Source organism: Nelumbo nucifera, chromosome 6, assembly GCF_055504915.1.
Source record: "Nelumbo nucifera cultivar China Antique chromosome 6, China Antique-T2T, whole genome shotgun sequence".
Lineage (NCBI taxonomy): Eukaryota > Viridiplantae > Streptophyta > Magnoliopsida > Proteales > Nelumbonaceae > Nelumbo > Nelumbo nucifera.
In genome coordinates, this window is record NC_142654.1 from 56,939,864 (window position 1) to 56,952,606 (window position 12,743).

Genomic DNA, 12,743 nt, shown 5'->3' on the forward strand with positions numbered 1-12,743 from the left:
GTGAAACTGCAGGCTTTGTGTGCTATGAGCAGTAGGCGTCATGTATCCTGCTTTGTCCCTCCGAGTCCCCTATGATGTGTACCAGTACTATGTAATACCAAAAAAAATGTTTAAATATAATAATAATAATAATAATAATAATAATAATAATAATAATAATAATAATCAATAAGACTCAGTTTGGAAGGAATATAAATACAAATATGTAGAATGCAAAATCTTATATTTTATATTATTTTATATGTATTTGTACTGTATATATTTGCTTTTGTACTGCTTCTAAAGTAAGCTTAAGCAACATTCTATTTAAAGATAAAAAATGTCTCGGGTCAGAATGATGCCCATTTATACAGGAGGTGGATAAGGTCATAATCCCATAGGAGAATGCATATGTAGTGGGATAATTTTTAGCTGATATCGGATTTGTATTTAAAGTAGTAGAATAAAGGGTTGAGGCTCGGGTACATGTGGATGCTGAGAAAGCCAATTTTTTGAGAAAGCCAATTAAAGAGCGCATTTCCTCCGTAGATGTTGAGAAAGCCATTTTTTTTTTGGCTGAATGATAGCATATTTAGATTTTTCGGATTTTTTTTTCGTCCATTTAAGAGGGCTGTTTTGAGCAAGGTTTTAAAAACTGAATCGGACATAGAACCGTTCTAGGGACTGGTTCTCAGGTCAAACAGTCCAACCATTCGGTTTAAATGGATGGCCCATTTTGATCTAAAAATAATAAAATAAAAAACATCCAAAAACTGTTGTCTGGGTTGATGGGTCAACAGTTCAACTGCCTAGTTCATTGGGTTACTGGTCAAATCAATGATTTTTGGCCAAAAAGCAGTTATAGGGTGAAACGGAACAGTTACCTCACCAGTTCCCAGGTCAATCAGTCCAACCATCCGGTCCAGTTTCAAAACCATGGTTTTGAGGCACTCCATAGTCTGGATAGTGTTATTTTAAGAGGTTAAAACAGGGAAAAAAAAAAAAACTTTGGCTGTTGAGAGCCAAACGCCTGGAAGGTTGGGGTGCTTTTTCCGCATGACACATCAACACATTCAATCTTGTCTTTTTTATCAAAAGAATATTGAGAACACTTGTTGTTTTACCCAACACCTATGAAGTTTGTATCAACTACCAACACATGGTGCCAATAATGTTTCAACCAACTATTGCAGCCATACATGGAAACATCTTCCCATCGAGATGGGATTGGCTGCCCACATAACGCGCCCCACAGGCACCTCAGAAGATGGGCTGTGGAATGTGCTCTGTGGGCAGCTGATCTGATCACCTTCCCATGAATAACAAGATGTTTCCAATGTGTGGCTGCAGTGGCCTGTTGGGACAGGATTGATAGTGTTATGTTGGTAGCAGATCCCTAGCACACCTATGGTCACATGTCATGCCCAAAAAGGGTCCATTGGAACCTAACAGCCAAAGTTTTCTTAAAGCTGACAGACCAAAAATGACTGCCTGACAGTTGATTTGGATTCTCTGAATTTTTCACCAATGTATATTGTAGAGCCCACCTTGAAAGCCAGAAGCCTCTGTGTAAAAACTCAATTCCCAAAGGGGAAGATAATCTGGTCTATCATTATAAAGCTTTCAAGTAAGACGTATCAAACTACACGGTGCAAGCTAGGCTTAGGCTATATTCTATCGTTGGTGAATTACAATTTATAAGAACAAGCCATTAAAAATGTAGTAGGTGCCTGCTTAATGGGAGAAAATTGGAGAACGTTATTCGGGTCAATAGTCCACAGGATTAAAATTCAGCAACACCGTTCAAAATATCGATACAGGGCGATACGCCAATAGGGTGTATTGGCCTGTATCGATAATGTTTTCCTTGTTTTTTTATTATTTATTTATTTTTTAATCTGATTCAGAGGGGCCAGTTTAAGGCCGGTCTACCCCCTGAACCACTCACTGGCCCAAAACACTCCTGTAGGGGCGTATCGGGAAGGCCCCCAAATGATACATATCGCCGATACGGCCCAATACATATCAAAATTTCTAACCTTGGCCCTGACTAAAGAGAATGCTAACAGAAAACGAGTATGTGTATATGCAACTCTTGGATTTCTTCACCCTAGAGACAAGATTGGATCCATGAAAAGACAATGTAGGAGATGTGTCATGAATCCTACCTAGTTATAACTAGTAAAGTGGAAAGCATTCAAGTGGTGAATTTATGTGGTTCTGGTTCCAGGATCTGGTACCAATATATCAATTCTAGTTCCTGATATATTGTCCCAGTTATTATCAGTTCAGAATTGGTTCTACCTAGTCCAGTGGCGCTTGGGCCTGCCTGAATATGCACAACACAAGAAGTTTTATCCACACAGTGTAGCTCTTTCCTTTTCCCTGCTCTAGGCACAGCACCCATCCTTGAACCCAATAGATGATCTATCTGCTACTTTTGCTCAGTGTATGCTGCTCTAGGCACAGCATACTTATTTTATTTTCCACAATTTGAACAAACTAAGTCAACAGAGGTTACGTATAGGCACAACACAAGGAATTTACATTGTTTGACACATGGAATAAACATTACTGAAGAATACAAAATAGTCTATGGAACCTGGAAATGATATGCATTTTTGTGTTGAGATTTACACTAAAAAAATGATACAAAAAAAAAAAGATATCACTTTGAGATTGCTTTCATGAAACGATTTAGTGAAGTAAAAATACTTGATGCTTTAGCCAGCAAAGAAGGGCCCTTCTCCGACTTGTCATCTACATCCCCAAATATTATCTGCATAAATATGAGAATCCATGACTAGGGAATCTATCAGAACTCTTATTCACAGTGATCGAGTCACTAGTACCCAATTACTAATAGCATTTAAGCTAGTAAGAGCATTCACTTGGATGCAGGTGAGTGGCACTCCCTTGAGCAGTCGTGGAAAAGGTCTAGAAAGAATTATAATAAATAAATAAACAAGTAAATAAATAAAAGGTCCAAACAGGTAAGATGGAGCAAATACACTATCTCAAGTGTTATTTTGAGCAATTTTGCAATGCTGTACTTTAAAGTTTAAATCTGTTCCATTTGACACCCTAAACGATGCTTGAGACAGTGTATAGATCAAACCATCACTGTCCTTGGACCTACATAAATAACTAATTAGTAGGTCATTGATTGGATGGAGATGATCATCTGATCAGGCAAATTTCTTGATTAAGCATATATGGGTAGACCATCAAATGTTGGGATCTACTCGCACTGCATAGTTTCTAGGTTCTAATTAAATTTGTTCTTCATATAAATTATGCAAGCCTTCCGTTCAATTATCCACATTGTTACCCATAAGTTGAAAAATGATACTACAGCAACTAACCTCAAGTTCTTCTGCATCAGGACGGCTAATTTGTTCTTTAGCAAGTAAATATCGATTTGGTCTATCCTTATCATCGTAGAACACCTTCCACAATCTAGCAAAGGGATTAACAGATGGGAATTAGATGCAGAAAAACTGAAAATTAAACATATGGAGGAGATACTGAAATATTTTGAATATAAAAGTGATAAATTCCTTCTTACCCTGGATAGCATCTAAATACTGCACCAGATGGTAAAGGTCTCATCGAGTATACTACTGTAAAAGTGCTGCAAAATAGATAATGTAAAGTTATAGTAGCCTGGCCAAGAAAAGCTAAAACAAAAGCATTGAGTAGCACAGATAGGCAAATTATCTCGTGCAGGTTTGAAGGACATTAGCCCTTTGGTCAAAAGACTCACCTCTTCAAACAAATTATATTAAACTCGACCTTGAGTTTAGGTCCAATTTGAGATAAAAGGACTAAACCATGGATAAAGTAGTTATGGAGGGTAGTTATCCATAATTTGTCTAAAATACAAGCATATCTAAGCCAAACTGATTCGCATACATATCCCCTTACCAGGTCAGGTTTTTACCTTAATAACATTACATTCAATCCCATATATGAAACAACATCTCTGATTCATAGTTTGTTTGATTGGTAACTTGGAAGACCTTATTAAGTTGTAAAAAAGAATATTATAGTACAAAGAAAATGTCCGAGTTGCCCTTGCTACCCAATACCCAATGTTGGTCCCAGTTATCCATATATTTCTGATTCATATTTGTAAATAGGGTACTTACCTTTCAGTATCTAATAACTTTAGTGGTTATCCATATCAATTCACAGATGACAAATATGAGCTATAATTATGCATGCAAAAGAACAAGGTGAAAAAGTAAAACTACCTTAAAAAGTAGCGGCGCAGTTTTCTCACATTGAATCCGACTCCTACATCTTCACTAACAAGGCGTGGATTCCACATGATGAGAGGCCTTGGCTAATAAGATAATAATCAGGAATGCAGTGTGAGGAAAAGCATCCTTCCTATCCTGAAAACTGTAGAAGAGAGTACTTTTATGGACAAGACATGGAAGAACATACAAGTGTCAAACTATCTGGTCTGCATGGAAGAGTTCAGTTTGTGTGAGATAGAACTTGTGGGGGAGGGGGGAGGGGGGGATGGAGTTGATGCTATTTTTGTTGTATTCTGCTTTCCCTAATCAGGATATGATCTTTGATTCTCTCCTAATAAACTAGTGGTAGCATAGACACTGAAATTCAAGCGATATCTCCACACTCCTTTTCTTGTATGAGCATACTTGGAGAAAAGAATAGCACTATTACAAGTTTAATATTGCTTTCAGAAACAATTAATACATGCTTACAAAAAATTTAAACAAGAGAATAGGGAGGTCAAGTAGTTACTGGATCATCTGAGAGAGTAGATGCAATTCTCTCCACATATTCTAACATCTGGTAGTCGGGAACCAACATGACCACAAGTTCATCTTCATTCTCAACGGGCTTTCGGTCACTTAAACTGCATAAAAATGAAAAGAATTGAATAACAAAGAAGGCAAAGGAGATTAGATATGTGCTAACCAAACCATTTAATGTGTTAACAACAATATCCCAAATAAGTCAATTAATAGAACTCTTCACATGATACAAGAAACCATTTGACCAATTCAAAATCCAAGCTCTCAGTGGTAGAACCACAATGGAGTAAAACTAACAGGATTTGAATATTTAAATACACTTAACCACTAAATATTGTAGGACCAATAAGCCAAGATATTGATATTATCTTTATATGAGAAAAAACGCAAAAAAAACACAAAACTAGAATTAGTAAACAAAACATGTCACATGGATTCTTTTAGGCAGGTGAAGAACCAGTAGTAACACATGTTGAGTCAAGCCTGGAAATTTTGCATGTGCATTTTATTAATGCTTTCCTAACATGCAAGACAAGGATGAACTGAACATTCTCTATAGATTACAAATTGTAGATTGGCAGCAAGTGGAAAAAATAAGACCAGATTTCAAATGTCTTTTTTGCAGGTAAATGGATATATAATATATTAGTAATATATTTACATAATCACCATATGTTATATTAACAGTTTTCATTGTTCAAAATATATTATTGAATCCACAAGTTGAAAATTTTGTGATTGCAGAATTTAACTACTGAAGCACATTTCAGATTGCCAAATGAGTGTGACCTAGATTATAGAGCTTGAATAACTAAAAGCTCAGTGGAATGAGTGGTAGTGTAAGAAACCTGCTTGTTTCACCATTTAATTACCTTCAGTCTACTTTGTATGACCAGAAAATATCCACAAGTTGAAAATTTTGCGATTGCAGAATTTAACTACTGAAGCACATTTCAGATTGCCAAATGAGTGTGATCTAGATTCTAGATTATAGAGCTTGAATAACTAAAAGCTCGGTGGAATGAGTGATAAGGTAAGAAACCTGCTTGTTCCATCGTTTAATTACCTTCAGTCTACCTTGTATGACCAGCAAATATTAAGTAACCAGGTATAGATGAAATTATGTGAGCCATTCCACACTAAACTTAGATAAATACACATGCTACAAAGGGAAGAAGAAAAAAATGAAGACTGCATGTAACAAGATTGGTTTACAGTGCTACAAAGTTAAATTTGGCCAATTGAATGGCCTATTTGATGACTTTACATGGGTTCAGACAGATTCACTGGGTTAAATATGAATTTTCACTCAGACTTCATCCAACAGCAGGAAAGACCTAAGCAAGAACTATGCCTTCAAATTAGTACAAAATCAATGAAAAAGAAAAGGTTTTCTCATTGATAAGTCAATGAACAAAGGTTACCAAGCATGAGTGATCTTCAATAGATTTTATTATAGTACTACAAGATTGGATCATAAAAGAGTACAATTTAAACTTCAAGATCTGCAAATTGCAGTTATTTGAGCAAGAAACTTGGAAATTCATGATTTGATGCACAAGCTACATATGCATTTGGACTCTGATTGCTAGGGATAGAAGGGTTGGCTATTTTAGTGGTGAATTATGATCCAAAGGGTACCAGTATATGGACTAAAAGGGAATCTATTGGACAATGGAAATTGGCTTACCACATAGAGAAATGAAGCTCATAGCAATTTTAATGCCCTAGTGAACCACCCCCGCCCCCAATGATATGAAATTCATAGCCATTGGACCTGCTCAGTGTCCTTAAGATAGATGCCAATGGATTATAACAGATACTTTGGCTAAATGTGGGTTGGGTAGAGAGGGTTGTACATGGGATGTTCATAGCCATTATAAAGCCCCAGTCAAACCCTCTCCTCCCCAAGGGGAAAAAAAGAAAAGAAGATAAATGAAGGAAACTGTAGAATGGAAGTTAGGGAACTGAATTTTCAATTGTAATAATCTAATGCAACAACTCTATCACCATAGCACTTTTGTGACAAAGAATATTGTTTATATGTCTCATATTTAACTGATAAAATAGGCAATCTGGGGATGTCAAAGCTAAATGTTGCAAACATGCAATGCAGAACATAATTAGCACAAAAAATGAAAGGAAAATCATTAAAAATGAGGAAAACAAACAACAACATGCACCTCGCTTTGTTGGATGTTTGAGAAGAAAGGTCACCGAATTTCTTAATGGAAATTCAACTAAAAGATGGAGGATACCTGGAAAATCCAAAAGCTGCATCTTTCCACCGATATTTAAGAAGTGCAGCTGCTCCAGCATCAGGGAAGATGGCTTTTACTTTCTACAAATGACAGGATTATAAGCAGTTGCAGTGTAGATAGCTAATTTGTAAGAGTAGGAACTTGTACTTGCTTATCCATGAAGATCTTTCCCCAACAGATACTATCCATAAAAGATGTAAACCTGATTTAACATATGATCCCCAACTCAGGTATGGTTGAGGGAGACTCTCAAGTGGGGTAATATATTTGGATGAATGGTGATAGTAAAGGCCCTTGTTACTGTCATTTCATTGGAAAGGCTAGATTGCTGGTCGTCACCAGAGTGAACATCTAACTCCACCAGATCCAGACATCAATAAACCCTATTGTTAATGATATTTTGATTGGAGTTATGGTTTCTTAGCCTTCAGGTTAGCCCTTCCCCCTTGGGAGTTGGTAGATCCTGATGTTTCTATGCATCTTTTTTCTTATTTTGCCTCTTTCTTCATTAATAGATTTCCTTTTCTGATATGCAAAACCCTAAAGCAACACTCTTCCTTACCTGGCATCCTGTTTCTTCAATAAGAGTATCCAAGAAAATCCTTGACAATTCCCAGAGCTCAGCTTGGGCCCCTTCATCATCAAGAAATTGCAACTGTGGGATTAAGAGCTCAACCTACACATACACACACATATAGAGACATGCATACAAAAAAAAATGAGCATGATATAGTATTTACAAAGAGAACAAGTCAAAGAGCAAGGTTCAGAAATAAAAAGCTCATAAAAAGAACATTATGATGATTCACCAAGCCGAAGTCAGCAAGAAGTTTGGGACTAGCTTCTTTTAGATAAGATTTCATGGGAAAGGACATCCAAAGGTGTCAAGACTTCAGTTCTCCATAGTTTTCTTCAATTTTTTTTCTTATTTTTACTATATTTTATTTACACATACAATTTGGTACTTAATTACATTAGTGTCTCTGTGCCATGACTTCTAGAGGCTGACTTGCCAGACACTTGTGGCCACCTGAATGCTAGGAACCATGGTGGCCTTAGTCCATTGGTTTTGGTTTTCTAATATGTGAATCAGTGTGACTACTTAAAACCTGATTTTGGAGGTATTAGCTGACAAGTAAACTGAGGCTTCATCATGGAGATGCCTGAAATTAGCCAAATCTTTGAAATGGTATGTGAAGGCATTAAATATCAATTATTACACTGCTATAAAGGCCATAATGGAGAAATAAAGTTCAAAATAAGCAAAGAGAAGCCAGACTATATTGGAATTAAATTATTCACATGCACGGATAGCCATTTCAAGGCCAAGAAGACAAGCCCTCGATAGAACCAAGCAAAGAACATGGACCATTCTAGATTTGGGGAGATCCCAATTTCTGAACCTCATGTGGTTTCGCAAAAAAACAAACAAACATACACATTACTCCAAATTAATTTTTTTTTTTTTGAAGAATAAGACTTACTATTGCTCTCATCCCTCCAGAAGATACAAAGATGGCACTTGCTTGACTTGATTGCCTTACTGCACCCTCCAAGTCAGAAGGTAAGCAACTGAAAACATAATATGAGACCCATCATAATCCTTCTTTAGGTATAATAACACAATATGAGACGCCCGAACATTAAAAGAGAAATACAGAATTGCAAGTTCTCTGAATTAAATTGTCATTTTTCCAACAACCCAACTACTCAATTTCAACATGGTGGGTGGAAAAAATCAAACTCTACCTGTTAATTGCATATTGAAAGTACAACTTCATAAACAAATTTAGTCTTCTATCCCCTTTTCAGCAGGAGAGTAGCTACAATTCCTCATAAGCCATTGCTAGAGCTTGGCTTCTTAATCAATTGGAAACCATGATTTTTTTTTACAAATTAGAAATCAAATTTGGTTCTTTTCCGGCCGTTTATAACCAAAAAAAGATCAAAATGAATACCAGCATATATACACACATTCAACAGGATAATGGCTGAATTCGAGCAGGAGCAGAAAAGAGATTAAAAAAAGAAATCAGAGAACCTGTCATCCTCCTCTTCTTCTTCTCCTTGAACTGGTTGTTGGGTCTTTAAAAGAGGTGATGGGTTGTCATCAACACTGCCTTCGGGACCTTCACCTTGGAATTTCTCGAACTTAGCAGAGGTGCGCAAGTCGGAACGAGCAAAGCGCAGTCCAATTTCATGGGACCCACGAGGGATGAGCGGCGAGAAAGACGATGTAAAGCGGGTAGTGGTGGATGTGATGGTGATAGACGGAGAGCAGCAACAGAGGTTTGGGAGTGAAGAAGCCATGAGTTCTCCTTAGTGCCAATACCTCCCACTTTGGCTTTATCGGTTTCACGATTGTATTTTGTCGTTGTTTTCTTTCATGTTTAACTGCGTTTGGTTCCAGAGAAATTTTGGTGGGATGCGATGGGATGGAAGGATAAAGAGAAAATGGAGAGAAATTTTTCATATTTCATTGTTTGGTTGAAGGGAAAATAATAGGAAAACCAACTTCAATTCAATGGTGATTATTTTTTGTTATTTTATGTTTACTATTAATTAATTAATATTGATAATTAGTTAATAAATTATTGATTATGAATTAATATTTCAATTTTAGTTAATTTGTTATTTTATTAATATTTATTATGAATTAATTAATATTTTTATTTTTATTGTTAATTATTTTAATTAATTATCCATATTTTTTATTATTTAATGTTTTATTATCAATGATTAATTACATATTAGTCATTATTTAATTAATATTAATAATTATTAAATTAATTTTAATTGAATTATTTTATTAATATGTTATTAAATAAGTAATAATTTATTAATGAGTCATGCGTCTAATTTTGAGTTTGGATTTGCTCCTCACAAAGCACATCTCACACCATTCTTACAGTGCATTGTAGTAGTGCCTTGGGAACATCTTCCTGTGAATGATAACATCATGTATGGGAGATGTTACATTCTCAATCCACACCTGATGCACTACGAGGTTGGTGTGAGGCGTGCTCTATGAGGTGCAAATATGATCTCATGGTTTTTATGTTAAACAAGTTTTTCTTTCCTTTCCCACTTGTTTCCCACAAAACAGAGGATATTCTATATCCCAAAAACTAAGATATGGAGTCCTACCTTTTTTTCCATCCCATCTTATAACATCCTAGATCCTACAAACCAAACATGAAAAAGGAAAGAATATTTAATAATATTTTTCCCTTCTAATCCCACAAACCAAATGTATGGAAAAATTTATTTTATTACAAAAACATGATATCGGAAAAGCTTTGATCAATCAAAATCCCTTTGAGAATTTTGATAATCTGGTTACCACTTTACACGTATTTGGGGTTTCTAAAAGTCTAAAACTACTTTGATATATCTATAAGATGGCTCCACATAGACTTGTTCACATGGGTCGAGGTTGGGATTCAGGCTTGGCTTTACAATGTTACTAGAGAATGACCCTGTACTAAGTACGGGGTAACTAAATGTGTATATAATTTAGTTTGAAGTTTACTATTTAGTAATCAAAAATTAAATTAAAAAAAAAACTAATATAGGTCTTGCATCTTTGTAATTGACAATCTATTCTGACCTATTTCATTTGAAACCCACTATTAATTTATGTTTTTTAATTTGATTTAAGATATTAAATGAGATCTTATTGGTAAATAATAACCAACTTTATTTGGTATTTACTATTTATCTAATAAATCTATTTTGAGTTATTTATTTTTAAAAGTTGAATTAAGTTGCTTCCTAAAAGTTAAATCAAGTCTGTAATTAATAAAGTATAATCTTTTTGAAAAAAAATCATTTAAAACAAACGTGGGTTTATGGTAATCTTTTAATGGGTCCCACCATTTGTATTTAATAGACTATGGATAAACATGTGTTAAGCTAATAAATAATTGTCTATTAAGAATGTTTAGGAGTGAAACTATTCACTTTTTGAATCCTATTTCTTAAATTAATAGGATGCCACGTGTCTAAATGGTGGTAGTGGGTTGTGGGCTTTAGCAGCAACTTCTCAGAAAATGCCACATGTCTAGCTTTCCAAAAAAATGAGAAGGCCACATGTCTGAATGGTGGGGGGCTGTAGCCTAGTAGTGGGTTGTGGGTTTTAGCAGGAATTTCTCAGAAATTACTATGTATCTAGCTTTCTAGAAAATGAGAATGCCACTTTTCTGAATGGTGGTAGTGGGTTGTGGGCTTTAACAGCAACTTCTCAGAAAATGCCATGTATCTAGATTTCCAAAAAAATGAGAAGATCGTGTGTCTGAATGGTGGGAGGCTATATCCCGAAGATTGCCATGTATCTTGATTAGTACCTTGTACTTTGGGCCTAGTGTCACTTTGGTCACCGCACTTTAAAATGCAACAATTCAATACCCGAACTTTCAAAAAATGATAATCCAGTACCTACTGTTAACTAGCGGTTAACCAGTCGTTAAGTGGCATTTGAAAAAGACACAAATACCCTTTGAGTGTCATCTAATTTTCTTTATCAACCATCCAAACATTGACAAAAAAAAAATTAATAGTCTCAAATCCTTTCCTCTTCTATTCAAGAAAGTTGGAGTCACTAGAATGCCCACTCAACCGTGACCCCAACTTTCTTGAATGAAAAAGGCAAAGATTTGAGATTGTTAATTTTTTGTCAACATTTAGATGGTTGATAAAGAAAATTAAATAACAATTAAAGGACATTTATGTCTTTTTTAAATGCTACTTAACGGCTGATTAACAACTAGTTAACAGTCGGTACTGGATTGCCACATTTTAAAAGTTTGGATACTGAATTGTCGCATTTTAAAGTTCAGGGAGAAAAGTGGCACTAGGCCCAAAGTACAAGTTACTAATCGGGAATATATATATTAGATTTGTCAGTTTATTGCTATTCAAAGTACAAGTTCTTGTAGACAATTAATTGTTAATTAAGTAAATTTAATAATTTACTTTTAAGAATGTTTGTGCTCTACATGCAAATGGTGGAAACGCTCAACTAAACAGTTGAGCTAATTGTTCAGTATTCCAGGTATTAGAGCTAGGGTGTATGAAGTTGCCTACACGGCCAAACCCGTCCTCTAGTGGAGTGCTATCAAGTAAAGACAAACCTGGTTCACACCATGGGTCATGGACAAAATCTATGTCCCAGCCATTACCACAATCCATTAAATCCCCTTTTTGAGGAGTGATTGACTTTGAAGAATACCTTTCTATAGTGGAGATACCCCGGTGATGATAGAGTTATTGTGCAAGTATTTAGCTTGAAGAATTTAAGCCCATAATGCATTATTATTCGTCAGAAATGGAATCCCATGAAGTTTTCGAACATCAAATGCATGCCCCCACCAGAAATCTCTACAAAATATTATCTATTTGCTTACAAATTGTTTTGGGCATTTGGAAACTCTTCATGTGATAAGTAGGCATTGCTTCTATAATGTGGAATTAGTAAGGATAGAACGGCCTGTTTGAGATAATAATTTCATCTTCCACCCATCTAATTTGTTTCTTGACCTTCTCAACAAGGTGTGACCAAGTTTGACATTTGCTCCTTTCAAAGAACATGGGGCTCCCCAAATATTTATCATTTAATTGCATTTGATGCACATTCAAATGAGTGGCTATTCTAGTTCGCAATCTTCTCATTGTATTTTTTTGCTGAAATAGATGGCCAATTTGTCAAAATTAA

At 35.4% G+C, this 12,743-nt stretch overlaps 1 protein-coding gene across 1 annotated transcript; it reads right to left on the reverse strand.

Moving 5' to 3' along the window:
• Positions 1-2,482: 2,482 nt before the first annotated feature.
• LOC104602002 (DUF1995 domain protein, putative (DUF1995)) lies at positions 2,483-9,386 on the reverse strand. The gene is made up of 9 exons (XM_010265535.3): positions 9,072-9,386; positions 8,515-8,602; positions 7,593-7,706; positions 7,028-7,110; positions 4,756-4,870; positions 4,236-4,327; positions 3,548-3,613; positions 3,345-3,438; positions 2,483-2,758 (listed from the first exon to the last, which is right to left on the reverse strand). The coding sequence occupies exons 1-9, from the start codon at positions 9,338-9,340 to the stop codon at positions 2,648-2,650; spliced, it is 1,032 nt and encodes a 343-aa protein (XP_010263837.1). The 5' UTR covers positions 9,341-9,386; the 3' UTR covers positions 2,483-2,647.
• Positions 9,387-12,743: the final 3,357 nt, after the last annotated feature.

What these genes read in the sequence shown, in the direction of transcription:
- LOC104602002 (XM_010265535.3), bottom strand. Translation starts at nt 9,340, where the DNA reads ATGGCTTCTTCACTCCCAAACCTCTGTTGCTGCTCTCCGTCTATCACC. An exon ending in GCAGCTTTTGGATTTTCCAG is followed by an intron (nt 4,871 to 7,027) that starts GTATCCTCCATC and finishes ATTTTTATGCAG; the next exon opens with TTTAAGTGACCGAAAGCCCG. An exon ending in GTATTTAGATGCTATCCAGG is followed by an intron (nt 3,439 to 3,547) that starts GTAAGAAGGAAT and finishes TCCCTTTGCTAG; the next exon opens with ATTGTGGAAGGTGTTCTACG.